General features: G+C 42.2%; 2 protein-coding genes across 4 annotated transcripts in view; one reads left to right on the plus strand and one right to left on the minus strand.

The window, feature by feature from the left end:
- The window catches only part of LOC309512754 (interleukin-17 receptor C), a 40,470-nt gene extending 16,224 nt beyond the window's left edge, over positions 1-24,246 (minus strand). Inside the window, exons 1-15 of one of the 3 annotated variants that reach the window (XM_082188467.1) lie at positions 23,995-24,246; positions 17,928-17,943; positions 15,584-15,670; positions 15,409-15,500; positions 11,820-11,906; positions 10,858-10,972; positions 10,676-10,723; positions 10,476-10,523; positions 10,222-10,370; positions 10,019-10,087; positions 9,855-9,921; positions 6,806-6,981; positions 5,532-5,579; positions 5,408-5,453; positions 749-903 (exon numbers count right to left, since the gene is read on the minus strand). In XM_082188467.1, coding sequence (XP_082044593.1) covers positions 749-903; positions 5,408-5,453; positions 5,532-5,579; positions 6,806-6,981; positions 9,855-9,921; positions 10,019-10,087; positions 10,222-10,370; positions 10,476-10,523; positions 10,676-10,723; positions 10,858-10,972; positions 11,820-11,906; positions 15,409-15,500; positions 15,584-15,670; positions 17,928-17,943; positions 23,995-24,099 — 1,308 coding nt within the window. In that variant the 5' untranslated portion in view covers positions 24,100-24,246. The remainder of the gene's footprint in view (positions 1-748; positions 904-5,407; positions 5,454-5,531; positions 5,580-6,805; positions 6,982-9,854; positions 9,922-10,018; positions 10,088-10,221; positions 10,371-10,475; positions 10,524-10,675; positions 10,724-10,857; positions 10,973-11,819; positions 11,907-15,408; positions 15,501-15,583; positions 15,671-17,927; positions 17,944-23,994) is intronic. The other 2 variants (XM_082188468.1, XM_082188469.1) reach the window with 2 other exon arrangements.
- mbd4 (methyl-CpG binding domain protein 4) overlaps positions 1-26,206 on the plus strand; it is a 109,486-nt gene that overhangs the window by 71,261 nt on the left and 12,019 nt on the right. The gene's annotated exons all lie outside the window — the stretch shown is intronic.

Raw genomic sequence — 26,206 nt, forward strand, 5'->3', positions numbered from 1 at the left:
TGTAAATTATTTCTCAGGATTATTTGATGAACAGAACGTTCAAAAGAACAGCATTTATCTGAAATAGAATCTTTTGTAACATTATAAATGTCTTTACTGTCACTTTTGATCAATTTAATTCATCCTTGATGAATACAATTATTGGTATCTTTTTTTTATTTCCTGCAAAAAATTAAATAAAAATTCTTACTGACCCCAAACTTTTGAACGGTAGTGTTTAATGTTACAACAGCTTTCCATTTCAGATAAATACTTTTTTTTAAAAGCCCCCCTGTGGTGAAAATCCAGCTTTAAATTCATAAGTCGACACCATTGCTGAGTATTTTCTCCTTAAAACTGCAGTGAACCAAAGAAATCGCTTTGAAATCGCTGGTGTTTCTGACGTTACAAACTACCTTGTAACCAATCAGATCAACGTGTGATCATCAACCAGTGGATCTCTGAGCTGAGTGAGTGAGTGGAGGCGGGGCTCATTTGCATATTCATAGAACCGCGCATACTAAATGAGGCAAGGGTGTCGAGTTACAATCAAGATATTTTAAGGCATGAATCATTTTTTTTGAAGGAAAAAACTTTTAAATGTGTCATTTTGGTGATCAAAGATGAGTTTTACAGGATACAATGATTGACTACAGGGAGACTTTAAAAATAAAAGCCAGATTTTTGCAAATATATCACTTGTAATATATAAAGAAATCAATGTCTTTGCTCATAAGAAAGCACAAAGGACAGGAAAACTCTCACTGACCAGCTGACGGGAGACAACGTGTCCTCGAGATGCACATGTGTCTTTATCTCTGACACAGAGCTGAGCCGCAAACGAAGCGGCGATGTTAGACGTCAGGAACAAATGCAGATGCAGAGATCCAGGAACCACAGTCACACTCCAGTCACATCGAGACTCTGAGGAACATCAGCACACATCAGTCAGACGTGAGCACAGCAGACATGTGCTGAAACATCACAGTCACACTCCAGTCACACCGACTCTCTGAGGAACACCAGCACACATCAGTCACACCGACTCTCTGAGGAACATCAGCACACATCAGTCACACCGACTCTCTGAGGAACACCAGCACACATCAGTCACACCGACTCTCTGAGGAACATCAGCACACATCAGTCACACCGACTCTCTGAGGAACATCAGCACACATCAGTCACACCGACTCTCTGAGGAACATCAGCACACATCAGTCACACCGACTCTCTGAGGAACATCAGCACACATCAGTCACACCGACTCTCTGAGGAACATCAGCACACATCAGTCACACCGACTCTCTGAGGAACATCAGCACACATCAGTCACACCGACTCTCTGAGGAACACCAGCACACATCAGTCACACCGACTCTCTGAGGAACACCAGCACACATCAGTCACACCGACTCTCTGAGGAACATCAGCACACATCAGTCACACCGACTCTCTGAGGAACACCAGCACACATCAGTCACACCGACTCTCTGAGGAACACCAGCACACATCAGTTACACCGACTCTCTGAGGAACACCAGCACACATCAGTCACACCGACTCTCTGAGGAACATCAGCACACATCAGTCACACCGACTCTCTGAGGAACACCAGCACACATCAGTCACACCGACTCTCTGAGGAACACCAGCACACATCAGTCACACCGACTCTCTGAGGAACACCAGCACACATCAGTCACACCGACTCTCTGAGGAACATCAGCACACATCAGTCACACCGACTCTCTGAGGAACACCAGCACACATCAGGCACACCGACTCTCTGAGGAACACCAGCACACATCAGTTACACCGACTCTCTGAGGAACACCAGCACACATCAGTCACACCGACTCTCTGAGGAACACCAGCACACATCAGTCACACCGACTCTCTGAGGAACACCAGCACACATCGGTCACACCGACTCTCTGAGGAACACCAGCACACATCAGTCACACCGACTCTCTGAGGAACATCAGCACACATCAGTCACACCGACTCTCTGAGGAACACCAGCACACATCAGTCACACCGACTCTCTGAGGAACATCAGCACACATCAGTCACACCGACTCTCTGAGGAACACCAGCACACATCAGTCACACCGACTCTCTGAGGAACATCAGCACACATCAGTCACACCGACTCTCTGAGGAACATCAGCACACATCAGTCACACCGACTCTCTGAGGAACATCAGCACTCTCTGAGGAACACCAGCACACATCAGTCACACCGACTCTCTGAGGAACACCAGCACACATCAGTCACACCGACTCTCTGAGGAACACCAGCACACATCAGTCACACCGACTCTCTGAGGAACACCAGCACACATCAGTCACACCGACTCTGAGGAACATCAGCACACATCAGTCACACCGACTCTCTGAGGAACACCAGCACACATCAGTCACACCGACTCTCTGAGGAACACCAGCACACATCAGTCACACCGACTCTCTGAGGAACACCAGCACACATCAGTCACACCGACTCTCTGAGGAACACCAGCACACATCAGTCACACCGACTCTCTGAGGAACACCAGCACACATCAGTCACACCGACTCTCTGAGGAACACCAGCACACATCAGTCACACCGACTCTCTGAGGAACATCAGCACACATCAGTCACACCGACTCTCTGAGGAACACCAGCACACATCAGTTACACCGACTCTCTGAGGAACACCAGCACACATCAGTCACACCGACTCTCTGAGGAACACCAGCACACATCAGTCACACCGACTCTCTGAGGAACACCAGCACACATCGGTCACACCGACTCTCTGAGGAACACCAGCACACATCGGTCACACCGACTCTCTGAGGAACACCAGCACACATCAGTCACACCGACTCTCTGAGGAACATCAGCACACATCAGTCACACCGACTCTCTGAGGAACATCAGCACACATCAGTCACACCGACTCTCTGAGGAACACCAGCACACATCAGTCACACCGACTCTCTGAGGAACATCAGCACACATCAGTCACACCGACTCTCTGAGGAACATCAGCACACATCAGTCACACCGACTCTCTGAGGAACATCAGCACTCTCTGAGGAACACCAGCACACATCAGTCACACCGACTCTCTGAGGAACACCAGCACACATCAGTCACACCGACTCTCTGAGGAACACCAGCACACATCAGTCACACCGACTCTCTGAGGAACATCAGCACACATCAGTCACACCGACTCTCTGAGGAACACCAGCACACATCAGTCACACCGACTCTCTGAGGAACACCAGCACACATCAGTCACACCGACTCTCTGAGGAACACCAGCACACATCAGTCACACCGACTCTCTGAGGAACACCAGCACACATCAGTCACACCGACTCTCTGAGGAACACCAGCACACATCAGTCACACCGACTCTCTGAGGAACACCAGCACACATCAGTCACACCGACTCTCTGAGGAACATCAGCACACATCAGTCACACCGACTCTCTGAGGAACATCAGCACACATCAGTCACACCGACTCTCTGAGGAACATCAGCACACATCAGTCACACCGACTCTCTGAGGAACACCAGGACACATCAGTCACACCGACTCTCTGAGGAACACCAGCACACATCAGTCACACCGACTCTCTGAGGAACATCAGCACACATCAGTCACACCGACTCTCTGAGGAACATCAGCACACATCAGTCACACCGACTCTCTGAGGAACACCAGCACACATCAGTCACACCGACTCTCTGAGGAACATCAGCACACATCAGTCACACCGACTCTCTGAGGAACATCAGCACACATCAGTCACACCGACTCTCTGAGGAACATCAGTCACTGATGCAGACACTGAGAGTCGGTGTGACACATCAGTCACACCGACTCTCTGAGGAACATCAGCACACATCAGTCACACCGACTCTCTGAGGAACATCAGCACACATCAGTCACACCGACTCTCTGAGGAACACCAGCACACATCAGTCACACCGACTCTCTGAGGAACACCAGCACACATCAGTCACACCGACTCTCTGAGGAACATCAGCACACATCAGTCACACCGACTCTCTGAGGAACACCAGCACACATCAGTCACACCGACTCTCTGAGGAACACCAGCACACATCAGTCACACCGACTCTCTGAGGAACACCAGCACACATCAGTCACACCGACTCTCTGAGGAACATCAGCACACATCAGTCACACCGACTCTCTGAGGAACATCAGCACACATCAGTCACACCGACTCTCTGAGGAACACCAGCACACATCAGTCACACCGACTCTCTGAGGAACATCAGCACACATCAGTCACACCGACTCTCTGAGGACATTTACATTTACATTTACATTTATTCATTTAGCTGACGCTTTTTATCCAAAGCGACTTACAATTGCTATATATGTCAGAGGTCGCACGCCTCTGGAGCAACTAGGGGTTAAGTGTCTTGCTCAGGGACACATTGGTGTCTCACAGTGGATTCGAACCCGGGTCTCTCACACCAAAGGCATGTGTCTTATCCATTGCGCCACCACCACCCCCACAGGAACACCAGCACACATCAGTCACACCGACTCTCTGAGGAACACCAGCACACATCAGTCACACCGACTCTCTGAGGAACACCAGCACACATCAGTCACACCGACTCTCTGAGGAACATCAGCACACATCAGTCACACCGACTCTCTGAGGAACACCAGCACACATCAGTCACACCGACTCTCTGAGGAACATCAGCACACATCAGTCACACCGACTCTCTGAGGAACATCAGCACACATCAGTCACACCGACTCTCTGAGGAACACCAGCACACCGACTCTCTGAGGAACACCAGCACACATCAGTCACACCGACTCTCTGAGGAACATCAGCACACATCAGTCACACCGACTCTCTGAGGAACATCAGCACACATCAGTCACACCGACTCTCTGAGGAACACCAGCACACATCAGTCACACCGACTCTCTGAGGAACACCAGCACACATCAGTCACACCGACTCTCTGAGGAACATCAGCACACATCAGTCACACCGACTCTCTGAGGAACACCAGCACACATCAGTCACACCGACTCTCTGAGGAACACCAGCACACATCAGTCACACCGACTCTCTGAGGAACACCAGCACACATCCGTCACACCGACTCTCTGAGGAACATCAGCACACATCAGTCACACCGACTCTCTGAGGAACATCAGCACACATCAGTCACACCGACTCTCTGAGGAACACCAGCACACATCAGTCACACCGACTCTCTGAGGAACATCAGCACACATCAGTCACACCGACTCTCTGAGGAACATCAGCACACATCAGTCACACCGACTCTCTGAGGAACATCAGCACACATCAGTCAGACATGAGCAGAGCAGACATGTGCTGAAACATGAGCGGTTCTCACCCGACTCGAAGGGACAGAAGACTCGCTGACTGCCGTTCAGAGAAAACTACAACACAAAGAATACACACTTGAGAAACACACACACTTTTAATCATGCTTTAATGTGTGGTCGAGCGAGCATTACCTTCACACACATCTGAGGATGCTCATCTACAGCAGACACATTATATTTCTGTTGAAAAAGCAGAATGCATCCAGAATTTATATGTCGTGTTTCCCACTTCTATTTGTCTCTGTTTATGGAATGCCAAACCTGACATAATAATACATAAATAAATAAATATATAAATAAATAAATATACGAAATGTAAATAAATAAATAAATGAGTATTTATACCTTTATTTTCTTATTCATGTATAATCATATTTTTTTCCACATTTATATTTTTTTCACATTTATGTATATATGTATTTATGTCTACATTTATTTACTTCCACATTTATTTATTTCCACATTTCTTCCTCTGTATGCTAATGAGGGGGGCGTGTTTCACCTCAGACATAGCAATATTTCTTTGTATATTTCTTTATGTATTTTAGTTTTTTTACATTTCTTCATATATTTATTTCTTTATGTATTTCTTTATTATTATTATGTCAGGTTTGGCATTTCACGTTTGTGTAGGTATTGTTTGTTCCGCTTGGATTATGTATTTGTTAAGCATGACCTTGAGGTCATGAAAGGCATTATATAAAAATATTAGTATAATATTAGTATAGTATTAATATCTCGATTAATCGCATCCAAAATAAAAGTTTGTGTTTACATAATATATGTGTGTGTACTGTGTACATTTATTTTGTATATATATATATATAAAAATATAAAAATACACACACATGCATGTATATATTTGAGAAATATTTGCATGTATATACTGCATATATATTTATATATCATTTAAATTATATGTAAATAGAAATATTTTATATATAAATAATTTTTTCTTAAATATATACTTGCATGTGTGTGTATACAAAATAATTGTACACAGACAGTACACACACATTTATTATGTAAACACAAACTTTTATTTTGGATGCGATTAATCGAGATTAATCGTTGCACAGCTCTAAAAATATTTTCAAGTGTTATTATTATTATTATACTGTGCATGAAATACTTATTTTGACGAAACCTACAGTAAATGCAGTGCACACAAGTTGACATTGATTTTAAGTGTGAGGAATTAATTACATCTCTTTACTGTTAAAAGTCATTATTTACACAAAACATGTAATATGATGAGGTCATGTGACAACAAAATACCACACTACAGTTTAAACACTGATTCTTGCATATTAACTATTGTTTCATATACCATTTTGAAAGTATGTAAATGTGATCTTCACACTAGCTCCGGTCCTGCTCGAGATATTCATGGTTTCGTCACATACCAGTTTAGTCCCGTAGAGAGTGGCATTGGGGGCGGGGACACAGTCAGAGTTCTGCATGCCGATTCGCCAGCACAGAGAGACCGAGACATCTGATTGGTCGTCAGGACAGAGAGGATCCCAATGCAGAACAGAGCCGAGGACTCTTGCTGAGCTGGAGGACAAGATCTCCCCGGCATCTGGAGGAGGAGTTCATGCTGTCAAACACACGCAAACACGACCTACACACACTGAGATCAGACTGTCAAACACCACCTACACACACTGAGATCAGACTGTCAAACACGACCTACACACACTGAGATCAGACTGTCAGAAACACGACCTACACACACTGAGATCAGACTGTCAAACACGACCTACACACACTGAGATCAGACTGTCAGAAACACGACCTACACACACTGAGATCAGACTGTCAGAAACACGACCTACACACACTGAGATCAGACTGTCAAACACGACCTACACACACTGAGATAAGACTGTCAGAAACACGACCTACACACACTGAGATCAGACTGTCAGAAACACAACCTACACACACTGAGATCAGACTGTCAGAAACACAACCTACACACACTGAGATCAGACTGTCAGAAACACAACCTACACACACTGAGATCAGACTGTCAAACACGACCTACACACACTGAGATCAGACTGTCAGAAACACGACCTACACACACTGAGATCAGACTGTCAAACACGACTTACACACACTGAGATCAGACTGTCAGAAACACGACCTACACACACTGAGATCAGACTGTCAGAAACACAACATTACAGTCGGCATGAAGCGCTAGTCTTTTGCTCCCTATTGTGATCCCTATCCTTAAAAGTGACTGATTCCAAACTCCACAATGCAGCAAATAGAGCTTCTCATGCGCACAAAAATAAAAAATATAGTAGTTCTCTTATAATATTTCATAATGGTCACTTCATCTGTCATCTTGAAAATGTTTCACTGAGCTTGTTGCTGGGTTATTATAGTTATGGAAGTAAAATAATGACAAATGTTTTTGAAACAAAAAAGCTTGTTGAATTGCACTAATAAAAATAAAAAAAGCATTGCATTAACCCTGCTTGCAGAAATTAATATGCTGAAATTCAACATGGTTGTAATGTGCTGAAATTCAACATGGTTGTAATGTGCTGAAATTTAACATGGTTGTAATGTGCTGAAATTCAACATGGTTGTATATTCAAGCTGTGAATATTTCAATTCAAAATATTTCAAACATATTTTCATTATTAAAAATTAAATAAAAAATGTAAAAAACTATAGAATTCTTTTTCTTTTTTCTCCTTGAACTGCCACCTTACCGTGGTGGAGGGGTTTGAGTACCTGAATGACCCTAGGAGCTATGTTGTCTGGGGAAATATGCCCCTGGTAGGGTCTCCCAAGGCAAACAGGTCCTATGTGACGGGTCAGACTATGAGTGGTTCAAAAGCCTCTTATGTTGGACTTAAAATCGAGGACCGTGACGTCGCCCGGGACCAAGTTCTCCACCTCCATTGTCAACGCGGCCACTCGGAGCTGTGGCCGTAAGGTCTCCGGTGCCTGTCGAGGCGGCAATCCCCGAACCCGGTGGTGGACACCGGAAGTAAGGGATGCCGTAAAGCTGAAGGAGGAGTCCTATCGGGCCTGGCTGGCTTGTGGGACTCCTGAGGCAGCTGACGGGTACCGGCAGGCCAAGCGGACTGCAGCCCGGGTGGTTGTGGAGGCAAAAAATTTAATAAAAAAAATCGGGCCTGGGAGTTCGGTGAGGCCATGGAGAAGGACTACTGGTTGGCCTCGAAGAGATTCTGGCAACCGTCCAGCGCCTCAGGAGGGGGAAGCAATGCCCTACCAACGCTGTTTACAGTGGAGGTGGGCAGCTGTTGACCTCGACTGGGGATGTCATCGGACGGTGGAAGGAATACTTCGAGGATCTCCTCAATCCCACTGACACGTCTTCCATTGAGGAAGCAGAGGCCAAGGGCTCGGAGCTGGACTCGTCAATCACCCAAGCTGAAGTCACCGAGGTAGTCAAGAAACTCCTCGGTGGCAAGGCACAGGGGGTGGATGAGATCCGCCCTGAGTACCTCAAGTCTCTAGATGTTGTGGGGCTGTCACGCCTCTGCAACATCGCGTGGCGGTCGGGGACAGTGCCTTTGGGCTGGCAGACCGGGGTGGTGGTCCCTCTTTTTAAGAAGGGGGACCGGAGGGTGTGCTCCAACTATAGGGGGATCACACTTCTCAGCCTCCCCGGGAAAGTCTATGCCAGAGTACTGGAGAGGAGAACACGGCCGATAGTAGAACCTCAGATCCAGGAGGAACAGTGCGTTAAACATTTTTTAAAAACATACAAAGGCAAATAATATTTTAACTAAAATTAAAAAAAACTTTAAAAGGAAAATATAAAATTTAAAACTTGTGACTGGTGGGAGAGTCACATGCCCATAACAGAAAGTAATTCCATGGCATTTATTCTTTACAATCTGAACATGTTCATCTTTGACATCTGAACCGTATCAGACTCGGTCAATCTCTCCAATGGAGAACACATTCTGGCTGAGTTATCAGTCTGATTATTTCTCTGCATGTAAACACTACTAATACCTGTATACTGTCAGAGACCTTTACTCTATACACACACACATTCTTGTACATCTATCTTTATGAGGACATTCATTGACACAATGCAATCTCTAGCCGCTTACCCTAACCTTACCCATCACAACTAAGTGCCTAACCCGACCCCTGACCCTAAACCGACCCTTAACCTCATTATAACCTTATCCTTTAAAGGCTCTCAGAGAGTGAGAACCGGCCAAAATGTCCTCACTTTACTCTCTTTGTCCTCACTCCAATGGTCTAAAACTCAAAACGGTCCTCACAAAGATAGTTGTACAAGTACACACACACACACACACACACACACACACACACACACACACACACACACACACACACACACACACACACACACACACACACACACACACACACACACACACACACACACACACACACACACACACACACACACACTAAAGGACTCACGTGGCAGTATTCTCTCTTTTAAAGGACAGTGTGTGACTCTTCTGGCATCAAAGCTTGTAAACCACAGCTGTGAATACAGTATAATGCAGATGTTACACATTACTTATGTCAGAAAAAAAATAAAAAGTGAAATGATGTTTGAAGAGTGTGTAAGAGCAGCACACCTGCACACACACACACGGAACCAGGTGCGGGAAGCTCAGATTGACGGTTTGATTGACAGCCGGATCGATCTGCAACACAAACACGACTCCTCCATGATGGAAGAAGGAGGCAGAGATCGTTCGCTCCGAAACAGGGATTCAGATCCTTCACATGTTGCAATTACTTCTTGGTTTGGTTCATTTCTTCATAATATTTCACTCACCTTCTGAAAATGAAACACCTCACACTCCCGGTAGGAATGTTTGTAGCACAGGCTGATCTTCACCATTCGATCTGTGTCCAGTCGTACAGTGAAGCGTTTATGATGTTCGTCCGCAGTGACACGGGCTTTAGGCACTGGATCCTCATCATCTGGGAAAACACAAGTCAATGCAGTCAGTTTGGCATAAACTTCAAGAAACTATAGAGAGAGAGAGAGAGCAAGAGAGAGAGAGAGAGAGAGAGAGAGAGAGAGACCTGTGAGCTTGTCATCATGGTCGTCCACAGAGACGCTGGCTTCATAATCTGGTTAAAAACAGCAGATAGAAATGCTGAACTTTGGTGTGGTGCAGATTTTGGACATTTTTAGAGAGAGAGAGAGAGAGAGAGAGAGAGAGACAGACAGACAGACAGAGAGAGAGAGAGAGAGAGAGAGAGAGAGAGAGAGAGAGAGAGACCTGTGAGCTTGTCATCATGGTCGTCCACAGAGACGCTGGCTTCATAATCTGGTTAAAAACAGCAGATAGAAATGCTGAACTTTGGTGTGGTGCAGATTTTGGACATTTTTAGAGAGAGAGAGAGAAAGAGAGAGACAGACAGAGAGAGAGAGAGAGAGAGAGAGAGAGAGAGAGAGAGAGACCTGTGTGTGTGACGGTGAGAGATTGACGGATCAGCAGAAGCTCTCTGTCGTTGTAAACGGACACTGTGACCGTGGAGCCGAACCGCACCGGGAAACAGCCGTACTTCAGGATCCACTGGAGGGAGACACGCACACACACGCACACACGCACACACACACACACACACTTACTAACACTGCAAACAGCTTCAGTGGAATCTTTGTTCTTAAATCTGGAAAACAACACCAATTCCTTTTAGAAAAATAGGAGGATTTTATGTGTGTGTGTGTGTGTGTGTGTGTGTGTGTGTGTGTGTGTGTGTGTGTGTGTGTGTGTGTGTGTGTGTGTGTGTGTGTGTGTGTGTGTGTGTGTGTGTGTGTGTGTGTGTAAATCTGCATTTGTGTAATAAATGCATTTTCAAAAACTGGGTTCAATGAGCTGACATTATTCTACTCACCCTTCAACCATCCAACATGAGAAGGACATTTAAAAGCGTAAAGCATTAACAAATAACCAGCAGAGCATAAATAACTCCTGAATAAGCCCTTATGTTATGATGCATTATGAAAGTATTTAGAACGCACATTACAATACGGTTGTTTGCCATGTGTTTTAATGAAATAAAGGTGTGTTCAATGACTAGATAAGTATTATAATGTATTATAATTATAAGGTGCATTACAAGGCATAATGACTGCATTAAAAATGATTTTATAATGCATTATACATAAGGGTTTTAACTGTTAAAGTGGGAAATTACAAAAAAAAAAAAATAATTATCAGAAGGAAAAGATAAACTTTACTACATACCGGTACTACATATTTCACTTTTTTTTTTTTTTAGGAAATCGGCATAAATAAAATAAATACTCAAATTACTTTATATCCACTTCACTAAAGTTGCACTCGCCAAGACTAAGAAAACTCATTACAAGGATAAATGTCATTAAACAGAGATAAAGGAACGCATGAATTCACTCACAAAGGTCTGATGGGACGTCCTGTTCATTTCATGTGTCAGAATTCTTGCTTTGTGAGGCTGAAAGTGCAGATCATCACCGGTTACCCACTAGTGAAGAAGAAAACACAATCCATTTAGCTTAAAGGAGTCTCACACTGACTGACACACCGGCCCTATTTTAAGGATCTAAACACATGGTCTAAAGCGCAGGGAGCAAGTGCACTCACGGCGTGTCTGAATCCACTTTTGCTAGTTTAGTAACTTAAAGTAATTAATAGAAGGGGAACACACAACTTCTTCTGGAAGCTCATTCCATGAGTTTACCGCACGAAGTGTAAAAAAGTTCTTTCTCTTTTCAGACAGGCATGTTCTAGGGTAGAGTTTTAAAGAATTCCCTCGTGTCTCGTACCTATTGTTCCAGAACTGAAAGATAGGTTCAACTGTTACATCGTATATTCCCTGTACAAGCTTATATACCTGAATCATATCTCCTCTATATCCCCTAAATTTGAGAGTTGGTAAACTTAATTTCCTCAATCTATCTTCATACGACATATTTTTCATTCCTGGAATTAATTTAGTAGCTCTTCTCTGGACCCTTTCAATTTTTTCTACATATTTTCATTTATATGGACACCAGACTGAGCTTGCATATTCAAGATGTGATCTTACCAGGGATTTATACAATGGTAAAAATATATCCTTACCTAAATTTTGAAAAGTTCTTATTATTATTGCAATCATAGATGTTGCTTTTTTTACTTTTTCAGAAATGTGTGTGTGGAATTCAAGTGAACCATCCACCACAACACCTACGTCCCTCTCCTCACGTACAGGATTAACCACTATATCCCCAACTACATAATTGGCTACAGTGTCATTTTTTTTCCCAATATGTAAATGTTTACACTTTTCGGGATTCATCTTTAATAGCCACTGGTCACACCATTTGCTCGTGCTACATAGATCTTCTTGAAGATGGGCTCGGTATGTGTCACTTGTTATTATTCTGAAAATGTTAGTGTCATCCGCAAAAAGGTAAACATCAGACTGCATCATATCTGGCAGATCATTTACATATATTACAAATAGACCAGGGCCCAAGACTGATCCCTGTGGGACCCCAGATGTCACCGGCTTCCAATCTGAGGCAGCACCATTCACTACCACCTGTTGTTTTCTGTTGTGCAAAAAATCCTGTATCCAATAAATAACTCTTGTCTAAACAATAGGATTTGAACTTTGATAGTAGTCTTTTATGTGGGACAGTATTGAAGGCTTTTTGAAAGTCCAGATAAATACAGTCAACAGTTTGTCCTCTATCCAAAGCTTGTGACCTCTATCCAAAAACTGTGAGTAACTGAAAAGAAGAGGACTGCCCAGATATGAAGCCATATTGTTTACTACTAAATAATTTATTACTTTTCATATGATTGACTATATATGTCCTTATAAATTTTTCCATTGTTTTACTAACAACTGACGTCAAACTAACTGGTCGATAGTTTCCAGCTAGAGATTGATTTCCTTTTTTAAAAATTGGACTAATTTGAGCCTCTTTCCAGTCATTTGGTAAAACTGAATCCTCTAATGATTTGTTAAATAGTACTGTTAGCGGTTCCGCAATCTCAGTCGCAAATTCCTTCAAAATCCTAGGATGTATAAAATCCGGTCCAGGGGATTTATATACATTAATTTTCTGTAAAAGCCATTTTGTATCTTCAACTGTTATTTCAAGATTTTCTGTTTGCTGAACTTCCAACCTTGGTACCTCGGGTATCTGCCCATCAGGCTCTTCAACAAATACACTGCAGAAGTATTGTGACAATATATCTGCCTTTTCTATATCTTTCTCTGTTTTTATAGAATTAGTAGTATTCTGATTGCAATATAGGTCACCCACTGCCGTTTTAATTTTTGTCCTTTTATTTATGTAATTCCATATAACCTTTGGTTTATATTTAGATTGCTTGGCTAATTCGCAGAGTGTGTGTGTGAGTGTGTAATAAGCAGTGTGTGTGTGTGTGTGTGTGTGTGTGTGTGTAATAAGCAGAGTGTGTGTGTGTGTGTGTGTGTGTGTGTGTGTGTGTAATAAGCAGAATATGTGTGAGTGTGTGTGTAAGCGCGTGTGGACCCGCCTATAGGCTCACATTACTAACGCTCTTTAAATAACAAAAATAAATATTGTGTCATTGACTTTAGAGCAGGTTTCAGTTGGGCAACGGCTCAGTCTACTTCAGTTCCTCAAAATAGCAACTCGCCAACAATGCCCCTGAACACACACCTCATTCTCAGACCAGCAGCCTATGGGCACACAAATGAGCGTAAATGCATTTGCTATTTAAACAATGTGGTGCAGGACGTAAAAATGAAAACCGAGTCGGGCTGAAACCAGCAGAAGACACGTGCGTCGCGCCGGGCGCTGCATTGCACCGGTGTGTGAGATAGGGCCCTGAGAGTAGCAGGAAAAGTGACAAAGTTCAGTTAAAAAATGAATATCTATGTGGCAATGTTTTCTTTACATGAACACTAGTGTGTATGTGTACATCTGTACATTGTAACCCGTGAAAGTGCACTTTGTTTGAACAGAGTGCAAATACAGGCGCTTATTCAAACAAGAATGATGAAACATGATCAGTATGTCATAGTAAATGATTCAGCTGGGTTTTACAGTGTTTCCTCGAGACGTTCCCTGGACCCCAGTTTGAAAAGCCCTGCTATAAACCAACTAACAGCATTCATTTAAAATGATCCGTTGCATTTACTCGACCAGTGTCTCTCAACCGCAGGGTTGTGATTCACAAATAAGTCTATTCGTAGACAGCAGCGCAAAAAAACACAAACAACAGAATGCAACTGACCATTTTCCTTTAAAGCAAAATAAATAGGTTTATCAACAAAGCAACAGCATAACACTCCTTGTGTTTTCTGCAGAACGTTAATCTTCAGTCTCAACCGTATTTGATGCAAAATTGTGCTTGGTGGAGTGTGACGTTCATTCAGCCTTGAAACTCGTAAACAAAACTACACAAAGTAAAAGAAAGTGCGAGTCAGACTACATAAAGTCCAGCTCCACTTGCAAAAAGAATACATGTGGTTAGTGTGTTCTGTGAAGCAAATCACTTGCAAACAAATTTACAACCAAATGTTGGAACAGCAACTAAACCCATGCCAGATCCAGATCAGATGGAGGACCTGTGCCTAGACACGACCTCAACACATGATGTAGTCAGCCGGATCCGGGCCGGATCCAGATCAGATGGTGGACCTGCGCCTAGACACGACCACAACACATGATGTAGTCAGCCGGATCCGGGCCGGATCCAGATCAGATGGAGGACCTGTGCCTAGACACGACCTCAACACATGATGTAGTCAGCCGGATCCGGGCCGGATCCAGATCAGATGGAGGACCTGTGCCTAGAAACGACCACAACACATGATGTAGTCAGCCGGATCCGGGCCGGATCCAGATCAGATGGAGGACCTGCGCCTTGACTTGATGTTCACAATAAAGGCCCTGAATCAAACCAAGATTTGCCTCTGGTCTAGTCTTGCAGTAGTTCGACCCAAACTAAACCTAATCAAGGTGAGTTGGCCTGAGACTTACCCAGAGAACACTGTTCTGTTTCCACACGAGCAGAGTGTAGGAGTCACTAGTTTCAGAGTCACTGAAGTCAATCTTCAGCGTTTCATTTTCCACTACAAACAAAAGACAGAAAAGATGAAGTCAGTAAGTTATAAACAGGCAGTGGTAATCACTGATAAGATGGTCTTGTACGTACGCAGAGGACGAACACACAACCTCACGCGCACACACACGTGCTGCTGATGGAGAACACTGTGGAGTCTGAGCCGAGGCAGGAGCCGATCTTCAGTCACACACACACGAGAAACAGAGAGTTCAGATGACAGACAAGGATCTCTAGCAGGGGTGTGACGAGATCTCGGGCCACGATATGAAAGCGTGACATTTCTCATTAAGGTGAAAAGCGGTCTAGTGATATCTGAGTTAGTGGTAAAACCTTTTAAAATGCTTGCATTATATGGTCTGTATTTTACTGCATATGATAATGAAATAAATGTATGCGCTTATTAACATGCAGGTTGCGTGTTTCTTCCAGCGTCTCAGAGCAGCGTTCACAGTAAATGCTAAAACTGTTTGTTGGGGATTCAGTAGTGTGTGTATGAAGTCTGATGCGCTTGGTGTTTCACAGCGAAGTGTAGCACTGTTATTATTTACACACGTGGAGCGTCTCAAACTCCATCTCTGCATATGCTGTGAGTTTGTGTTGCTTATAACGTTCATCTGGGAACAAAACATGCGCCATTTCACCAGATTTATTACATAAATAATTTATAAACCCACGCCAGCACACGAGAATACATCAGTATGTTTCTTAAAGGGATAGTTCACGTTGAAATTTAATTTTGGTATGTTTTAGCTTACCTCAAGGGCATCCAAGATGTAGGTGTCTTTTTTTCCGCAGTAGTTTCAATTTTGATATTTTTAGGTCAAACCGTTCTTGTCTGTCAGTCATATAATGCAGGTCGATGGTCACTGTCTCAAAGAGCATGCACAGAGTCCAAATTAAAACAATTCCCCATCGTCCAAATTAAACAATTCCCCATCGTAAGTACACATTGATGGCCTAAGACACGAAACGAGCGGTTTGTGTGAGAAAACGAACAGTATTTATATCGTTTTTACCTCTTATACACAGCCACGTCCAAGTGATCTGAGAGCGCGGGCGGGTATAGATATATACACTAGATGTCGCATTGGCTACGGTTTCGTTCCAATGAACTGCAGTAGCCAAGGTGACTTCTACTGATCACGCTCTCAGATCACTCGGACATGGCTGTGTATAAGAGGTAAAAACGATATAAATACTGTTCGTTTTCTCACACAAACCGCTCGTTTCGTGTCTTAGGCCATCAATGTGTACTTACGATGGGGAATTGTTTAATTTGGACGATGGGGAACTGTTTTAATTTGGACTCTGTGCTTGCTCTGTGAGACAGTGACCATAGACCTGCATTATATGACTGACAGACAAGAACGGTTTGACCTAAAAATATCAAAATTGAAACTACTGCAGAAAAAAAGACACCTACATCTTGGATGCCCTTGAGGTAAGCTAAAACATACCAAAATTTAATTTCAAAGTGAACTATCCCTTTAATATGCAAATTGTTGTTAATCATGATTTCAAAGTAGAAGTTTAAACCCTCGCTCTGAGTTTGCATGTTCTGATATCCACGTGTTCTTGTTCAAGACATTACAGTAAATCTATCGTAAAGAAGTGGCCAAATATTAAAGATTAAGTGGACATTTGAATGAAATGTCGTTTGGCCGATATTAAGGATTTGATCTGCTGTAATGCGTCACAAAGACAATCACAGGCCTGGAGCCTCTGCAGGCATTAGTTATAATACTTCACGTTGATTATTTGAACAGTGTTGTTCAATAAAACCATATGATTACGTTCTTTTGATACTTTATTTGATCCAATTTGTATTGCCTCATTGTTATTATATATGTATTAAAATTTGTTTTAAAGGCTATTGTTCACTTAGGTCTATTTTTATTAGCACAAATTTTTTTTCCGATTAATCATCAAAATAATCAACCAATTACTCAATAAATAAATAAATCGTTAGTTACAGTAAAACATTTTTTAAATAGTGTTAAAATAGCGTCTTGCTCTCGTGAACACAGTGTATCGTCACACCCCTAATCTCTAGTGATCAGAATTATACTGTTCACTTTTAATGTCAACTAAATATATGTATCTTTGTGAAGTGGGCAATGGAGTAAATACTTTAAAACATTTTAGCGCCTCATTTTTTGTGATTTGAACAATATGAACACAACTTGGTTAGACACGTGGCTTTGATTTTATAGGTCTTTTGGAGGCCAAATTATTTTGTTAAATATATATTTTGTATAAAATCATGAGTTACTAGCATTTAAGTTCAGATTTCAGGTTAAAAGTTAACAAAACACTTCTCTGAATGTCCCCATTTAAACTTCATACTTTGTTTATTATATTTAGTAGTATGATTTACACTTTGTAAAACATGCAATGTAGATATTGTGAAGTGAAGTATTGTGTAATTACTCACCAGCACCACTCCATTCCTTTAGAGAGAGAGAGAGAGAGAGAGAGAGAGAGAGACAAGTTTTAGCTTGTGTTCAGTAAGTCTCAGAAAGACGAGCATCTTTCAGATGAAACATCATTGTCAGCTAAACTTGAGTGTGTGATGTCAAGAGATCAAACATACATCTGCATTGTTTCTTATTGTCATTTCTTATTAATTTTCCATTGACAGGTTTTGGCACAGCAGATAACACTGATCTTCTGATGAGAGAGAGACCGAACAGTATTTCTACACCAGAGTCAATCGCTTTCAGGCACATTCTGCAGATATTCACAACACAGCTTAACATCTAACAGCCTAATCCATACTAAAATATAATAAAACGCAAATTTTTATTCATTAAGAAGACTGACATGTGAACAATATAAAGCTGCACTGAAACAATATACATTGTGAAAATGAATCTTGAATGTTGCCCGTTGCTCTGGTTTCACTTTGACTACTTTTATACAGAACGACTTTAGCTTTATGATTGCCAGTTTTCTTCCTAACACTAGCAAAAGATTCAAATAAATCACCAATAATCTCCCTAAAGTCAGGACACAGTAGGCCTACATAAGACGAAACAATAAATTCGCCATAAAATTTCAAATGTGTTGATTGTAAATCAAATGAATGCTACTTTTAAATCATGCTAAGCCATTCAAATCCCAAAATCTTTGAAGCAAACTGCACACACACACACACACACGCACGCACACACACACGCACAAGCACACACACACACGCACGCGCACACACGCATAAGCACGCACGCACGCACGCACGCACGCACACACACGTACGTACACACGCATGCACACACACACGCACGAGCACACGCACGCGCACACGCATGCACACACGCATAAGCACACGCATAAGCACACGCACGCACGCGCACACACACGCACGCACGTGCACACACACACACACGCACGCGCACACACACGCACGCACGCGCACACACACACACACGCACGCGCACACGCACGCACACACGCATAAGCACACGCATGCACACACGCACGCGCACACACACGCACGCACGCACGCACGCGCACACACACGCACGCACGCACGTGCACACACAGGCATCAGCACGCACGCACGCACGCGCACACACACTGGGGTCGGTAAGATTATTGAAAGAAGTCTCTCCTGCTCATCAAGGCTGCATTTATTTGATACCTGCATTTAGTAAATACCGTGACATATTATTGCAATTTAAAATACCTGTTTTCTATGTGAATATGTTAATTTATTGTTAACCCAAACTTTTGAACGGTAGTGTATATAATAGTCTAGCCTATTCTTAGATGTTCTGAGTATTATACATCATGTATTCTGACAGTGCACTGTTCAAAACCTCTTATATTGGCTGAATTGTTTCATATGAGCACAATAAAGAAATGTCATGACTGAGTTTATGGTACATAAGAGCAAGCCATTTCACACACACACACACACACACACTTCCAGTAAAAGTTGGCGATATCTGACGACCGTTGGATAGTGATACGTCACGTGACACATTTACACCAGGACAAATAAACATATCTCCACGAAACTGATATAAATCTGATCTCATATTTCTACGCCATATGCAAATTCAGTGGAGATTAGTTCTATGATATTGCCAATATGGCAGTGTTGGAGATGGATTGCTATCGAATGCATCATTTACAGTACACCTAATCTTTTCATCATCAGAAAGCAACGAGATCAGTAAAAACCCTGAAGACTTTCCCTAAAAACACTGAATTTACACACTCTTAAAGAATAACGGTTCCTTACAGGCGTCACCGGCTCCATGAAGAACCTTTAACATCCATGGATCTTTCCATCGCACAAAAGCTTCTGTAGATTATTCTTCAAACTAAGAAATAAATGTTTCTGATCATTGAAAGGTTCCAGAAATGGTTCTTGTAATCTACGGCATCAATCGACGTGAAGACAGCTTTCTGGACCCGCTATTTTTATTTTTAAGAGGAGAAAAAAAAATGCTCTTGTTTAGAAAGAGACGAATACTGTTCAACTGTCCATCATCTCTATAAGTACCCTGGTAACCCAGAGTTCTCGTGAGAGCACAAGTTGAATTTGCTCAGCGAGTTACTCTGGTGTCCAGTAATGATGCTCATTAAATATGCCCCTCGATCTGAGCTGCACCAATCACATCGGGTTATCTGATATAGGCGGGCCAGAGGTGAGCTAAAGATGACGACAGCGCTGCGACGTCGAAGTCATTAGTAAACACTGCAGGATGGCTATGGAGGAACACCAGTTGTTTGAAACTGCTTTGGCCGCTACAATGAACGAGTTAGACTTGGCTTTTATCTAAAAGAGGAACAGAAGACGCCGCTCGAATCCTTCCTTTGCAAGAAGGACGTTTTTGCTGTTTTGCCGACCGGATACGGCAAGAGTCTAATCTACCAGTTAGCTCCGCTGGTAGCTAAGCGTATGGGGTTTATTGTTGTGATTGGTCGTAGTGTTATCCAATTGCGTGCTGTGAGATTTTCAAATGCATGCTTGGTGCCGCCCCTCGAGCTGGACGAGTTTCATTAGTCGACGCCAGACCATTAATCTTTCAGATTTAGGTCTGGATTTCCAGGCTACTCTATAAGAGCAACGAGAGAAGAAATATCCTGAATGGAGTCATGCCGTGTTCAAATAAAGTTATTTAGGGAGCTTCACACACTATTTTCACAGAGTGTTTGGGCCAGATCCGAGATCCAAGCGTGAAAAGCTGAGCATGAGGAACTGAACTCGTGTTAGAAACATGCAATCCAACACTGTGAGAAACACTACATAGACTGTAGATCTGAGCGAATATGGGCAGAACTCTGTGTGTCTCTGAGTGAGTTCACGTAGTGTAACAGCGCAGCGCTTCTGGGTTGTACGTCAGAACGGAGGCTCGCTATTGGCCGACGCTGGTCATGTGTGTGATGCGTGTGATGCTGGCCAGGGGTGTAATCTATCAGCCAGAAACTGAAGCTTCCCCGGGCGCCGCCATTGATTAGCAGACCATCACCTGCTGTTAGCATTCCATTAACTCCCATTCATTTTGGCGTCACTTTGACAGCGAATAACTTTACATCTGAGGCGTTTAAAGACTCCATTTGTCCATTATTTATTTCTAAAGAAACACGAAAATGTATAAACGGCTCCATTACCTTGTATCTTACGTTATGGCCCCGTAGAAGCAGTTTTTGTAAAATTAGGCTAACGATTGCGTCATAACCACGCGACTCTCTGTCGCACAGTAGAGAGATTACCGTATGGACAGGAGGAGAAGCTCATGCACAATCGGGGGGACGTGGAGGCAAAATGACAAAGTAATTAATCAGAATACTTAGCAAAAGTTTCTCCTGCTCCTAGCTCATGGACACCTCCTACTCACACTCTCCGTCTCTGCAAGTTTCGGAAGGGAATGATTCAGATTTCTCTCGGCACAGCTACTAGAAGATAGACGGGTTCCTCACGTCACATCTACGTCGTCAAGCTCAGTTTGAGTCTGCGCAGTACGCTCAGCCATCAGGAAGTGAGTGCTTCTAATTGACTTCACTTTTCTCCGTTGAAACCAATGGGATCGCTGTGTCCATTTCTTTTACCATCTATAATGCTGGCCAATAGTGAGACTCCGTTCTGACATACAAACCATAAGCGCTGCGCTGTTACACTACGTGAACTCACTCAGAGGAACACAGAGGAAATGAAGAGTTGAATAAAGTCGTTATTTTTGTTTCTTTTTTCGCGCACAAAAAGTATTCTCGTCGCTTGATAAACTTAAGGTTGAGCCACTGTAGTCACTTGGACTATTTTAACGATGTCTTTACTAACTTTCTGGGTCGGCAAGTTTCAATAACACAGAAGCCTATGGAGGAGTGAGACAGCTCTCAGATTTAATCAGAAATATCTTAATCTGTGTTCTGAAGATGAACGAAGGTCTTACGGGGATGGAACAACATGAGGGAGAGTAATTACTGACAGAACTTTCATTTTTGGGTGAACTAACCCTTTAATAGAGATATTAAAGTATCCTAATGTACAATCTAGGTAGTATTGGTTAAACATGCATTGAGGAGAAGATGTTAATGTTCTGCTCCCCCTCTGGATCTCCACCCTTTCGGTGTCGGTATTCCACTCATGTTCAACACTGCTTTGCTCAGGGAATAAGAAGGAAAGGTAACTGTTGATCTGGGAGAAAGGCTTTAACCCCGTCACTCCCGCACACCGTTGCGTAACCTCGAACTAGGAGAAAGGCTTTTACGGCCTCGTCTGCACAAGTTCTCTATACAGCATGTTGTTCCATTCCACTGTCTGTATTAAACATGTAACTTAATAAATACCTTTGCCTGCTTTAAACGCTTTGAGATGATGATGTTTAAAGCTAAAGTGATTATAACTTTCGTTATCTAAACATTCAGGTTAAATCCTACGTTTTCCTGTCAGTTCTAAGAAAGACCTTTAAAGAATAAGAGGTTAAAGAATAACAACTTTAAAGGAGTCAGATTAATTATATTGGAGTCAGATAAATATTTTAATTATACACATCATCCTTCAACTGCATTTTGTTCCGATTATTGGTTTAAATCCCAGCGTAAGTTTCCAGACTTACAAGACACACGAATTAAACCTTAAAAAAAGAGCGTTAAAATCTCCAGAGCCGTTCAACATGATACAAACACTGTGTGTGTGTGTGTGTGTGTGTGTGTGTGTGTGTGTGTGTGTGTGTGTGTGTGTGTGTGTGTGTGTGTGTGTGTGTGTGTGTGTGTGTGTGTGTGTAAGAGTAAACGCTGTGGGATGTTTTTGGAAGAGATTCAGTGAAATTGAACTGAATACACTGGGCTAATCTAAAAACAACTAATAATCAATAACTAATTAATTATGGATTATTAGTTTGTACACCATGTTTCTGTTGTTTAACGCACTTGAGAGGTATTTTTACGGTAATATTATCATCTTTAAATGTTGTAAATTTAAGTTTGTGCTGTTCTTTAGTAAAAAGGCTGATCCGGCATGAGGCGAGTCGCTCTGAAACTGTAAAGACAAGAAAACGCAGCGCATGAAAATGTCCAGCAATGTTTTAATCTTGACTTATTGAACTGAATTCATGTAAATGAGAACAGTAGCTGTAACAGCTTTTTAACACGCAAAACATGCAAGAGGTTTCTAACATTTACAGTGAACATAAATGACAGAAATGCGTTTATACTTTCAGAATGACTGTTCATTTCTTTCGCTTCTTACAAAGTTAATATGGAGTACTGTAAGTGATTTCATTTCCACATGTATAATATAGTGATTTACATGATCTCTCCGCTTTCAAACTATGGAATTTTTTTTTGTTTTATGTAACATTCATATTTTAAATCATTTTGGACGTATTTTATAGTTCTATCCTCTACTAATTCAGCAATAATTAAAGGGGAAATTTGAAGAAAACCAAAACCTCCCCTTCATTTTCCTCTCTGAGTGACTGGAAACAGACACATGTCTGATAATATGAGATTATATCGTTGGTAAAATGCATTAATATGTGGAAAACACATTCAAGAGCTTCAACAAGACTGACTCGAGTGCCTTAACTTGTAGTTATAAGCCCAGTATGGGATATATGGGTCGGCTCAGTTTGGAATCGCAGCTGTCAAAATAATGCAAACATGGGATTTATTATGTTTGGTGACCAAAAAATCTCAAGTATCTTCCATGTTTGCTGATTTGCCAGCACTATGATTTAAGAAAAGCAGCCTTGTTACATTTTTAGATTTGCAAAAAGGACTGTCACATTTGGACTGAAAATGTAAATAGATAGATAAGAATCATTTGTATAGAAACAGGTTTGTGTAGGTACATATAGGCGTTAGTTGTTCTTCTGATATTTTCTCATGACAAGTTATTAAGTTTAAGTAAATGAACAGTTTGATATGACAACAACAGTTTGATTTCTATGGATTCCCGTTAAAACACACGGGAGAGAGTGACTATAATAACACTTTCAGAGTAAAATCAGTGTAAACATTGGCTGTGAGTTCAGAAGGAATCAGCTCACCTCTCTGAGTCTGAGAACATCTCGTCGGAGGATCTTTACACACAACGAGCAGTTCAACGACACACACAGCAAAACTACTCGAGTTATGAACCACGATCCGTACATGCTGTCAGGTAAAAAACATTAACCGGGTATTATAAATACATTGTCGAATAAAGAGAGAGTCCAGGCGCAGGAGAGGCCGAAGCACGTGAGATTAGAGTTGAGTAGAGTTGAGTGAGTGTGTGAGTGTGTGTGTGTGTGTGTGTGTGTGTGTGTGTGTGTGTGAGAACGCGTTGGGCGGACAGGTTTGTAGTGACGCAAATCTCCGGAATTCCGGCGCCTCGTTCAAAAGGTCACAGACTTCCGTATGAATTAACATTCATTAATTTACATGTTTATCTGATGACTTTACCACAGTCACATCGCCGAACACCACTGCCTTCAACAGCCTGAAAACACTGACACACTGTAAAACACAATAACCATGGGGATTTCTGTCATGATTCTGGTGTTTAATTCTGCTGCAGAGATGGACTGAACTATTACACGATCCTGAATGGGAATAATCTTATATCTCTGAAGGTGCTCTTGAATAACATGCAATAAAATCACCATGAAATCAAATTAAAAGTAACATTAGTCTATGTGAAATCTAAAATAAATGTGGTGAAAAGATTATTTGTGTTTGTAGTTGTTCTGTTTAACTGGTAACACTTTACAATAATGTTCATTAGTTAACATGAACTAAGAATGAACAATACTTCTACAGCATTTATTAATCTTAGTTCATATTAATTTCAACATTTAGCCTACTAATACATTATTAAAATCAAAGGTTATATTTGTTAGCATTAGTTAATGCACTGTGAACTAACATGAACAAACAATGAACAGCTGTATATTTATTAACTAACATTAACAATGATTAACTAATACAGTAAGAAATGTATTGCTCATTGTTAGTTCATGTTAGTTAATACATTAACTAATGTTAACTAATGAACCTTATTGTAAAGTGTTACCGTTTAAATCATCTCAGGTATGAAAACACAATTACCATGGGGATTTCTGTCATGATATTTTAATTCTGCACCAGAGGAATGAATTATTATGGGAATAATCTTATATCTTTGAAGTTAAAGGTGCTCTTGAATAACATGCAATAAAATCCCCATGAAATCAAATTAAAAGTAACACAGAGTAGGCCTATATGTCTAAAATAAAAGAGGGTTGTGGGTAATTCTGTTGAATTAATCTCAGGTATGAAGTGTGCAAGATGTGATTGTTACACTGACACATGCATACAGAAGGAGGCTTTCCTTATGGACACCGACATCCCAGAGGCAGCACCATAGTGTCGGCCCAGATCCGGCCCACATCTGGAGCATGTGGATTCAACGCGTACCGGATCTGGGCCGACACTATGTTGCTGTCTGGGAAGTTACACAGCAGTCGGACGCTTCCCAACAGTTTTGTGTTTCAAGCTCCACACAACAATGCCTCGATTCACACGTTCACAACATCGTGAGTTCAGCAAACGATCTTCCCATGGATTCTCCCATTCTGGGACAGATTTTCCTAGTTCCTGCAGTTCATTTACATGCATGCATTTGGCAGACGCTTTTATCCAGACTAAAGTGTCTTTCATTGCTCTAATATGAGCAGTTCTTGATTTCCCTGCGGATCGAACTCACGACCCCTGATCTACTGCCTGAGCTTCAGGAGCAGGCCTGGCACAGATAGAGCTCAACCTGTGCAGAGCACATGCCCTTTTTGCCCTTACACTCCGAAGAGCCATTTTTTTTTGGTGGGGGTGGTGGTGTTTTTCTTTTCTTTTTTTTCAATAAATCAATGCTATTCGGTTGTTAAGTCGTGACGTAACCAATACTCTTTCCGGGTCCAAAGTCCAGGTCCTCTCTACCTACCTACCGCTTTCGCTGGTGTTTTGGTTATTATTGAGTGTTTTTACAATGCCGCAGTGCTGTGTCTCGTGTCCCGAGCTAACTCACTTCAACCTCGTAAATCTTCTTTTTCATTGAGGACTCTACTCTTAATTATGCCACCTGAGTGATGAGCTACACTAACCACTCTGTTGGTGTTAAAGGAATTTAAACCCTTTTTGACCGCCAAGGGTGCCTCACTAAGAAGGACGTGATCGTAAATAAATTTACAGGTTCCACCGTTGTTATTTCTGGACCGCTTGGGACCCAAAACGTCACGCGTGACGTCA

The sequence above is a fragment of the Leuciscus leuciscus genome (assembly GCF_965113295.1).
Source record: "Leuciscus leuciscus genome assembly, chromosome: 13".
In the NCBI taxonomy this organism is placed as follows: Eukaryota; Metazoa; Chordata; class Actinopteri; order Cypriniformes; family Leuciscidae; genus Leuciscus; species Leuciscus leuciscus.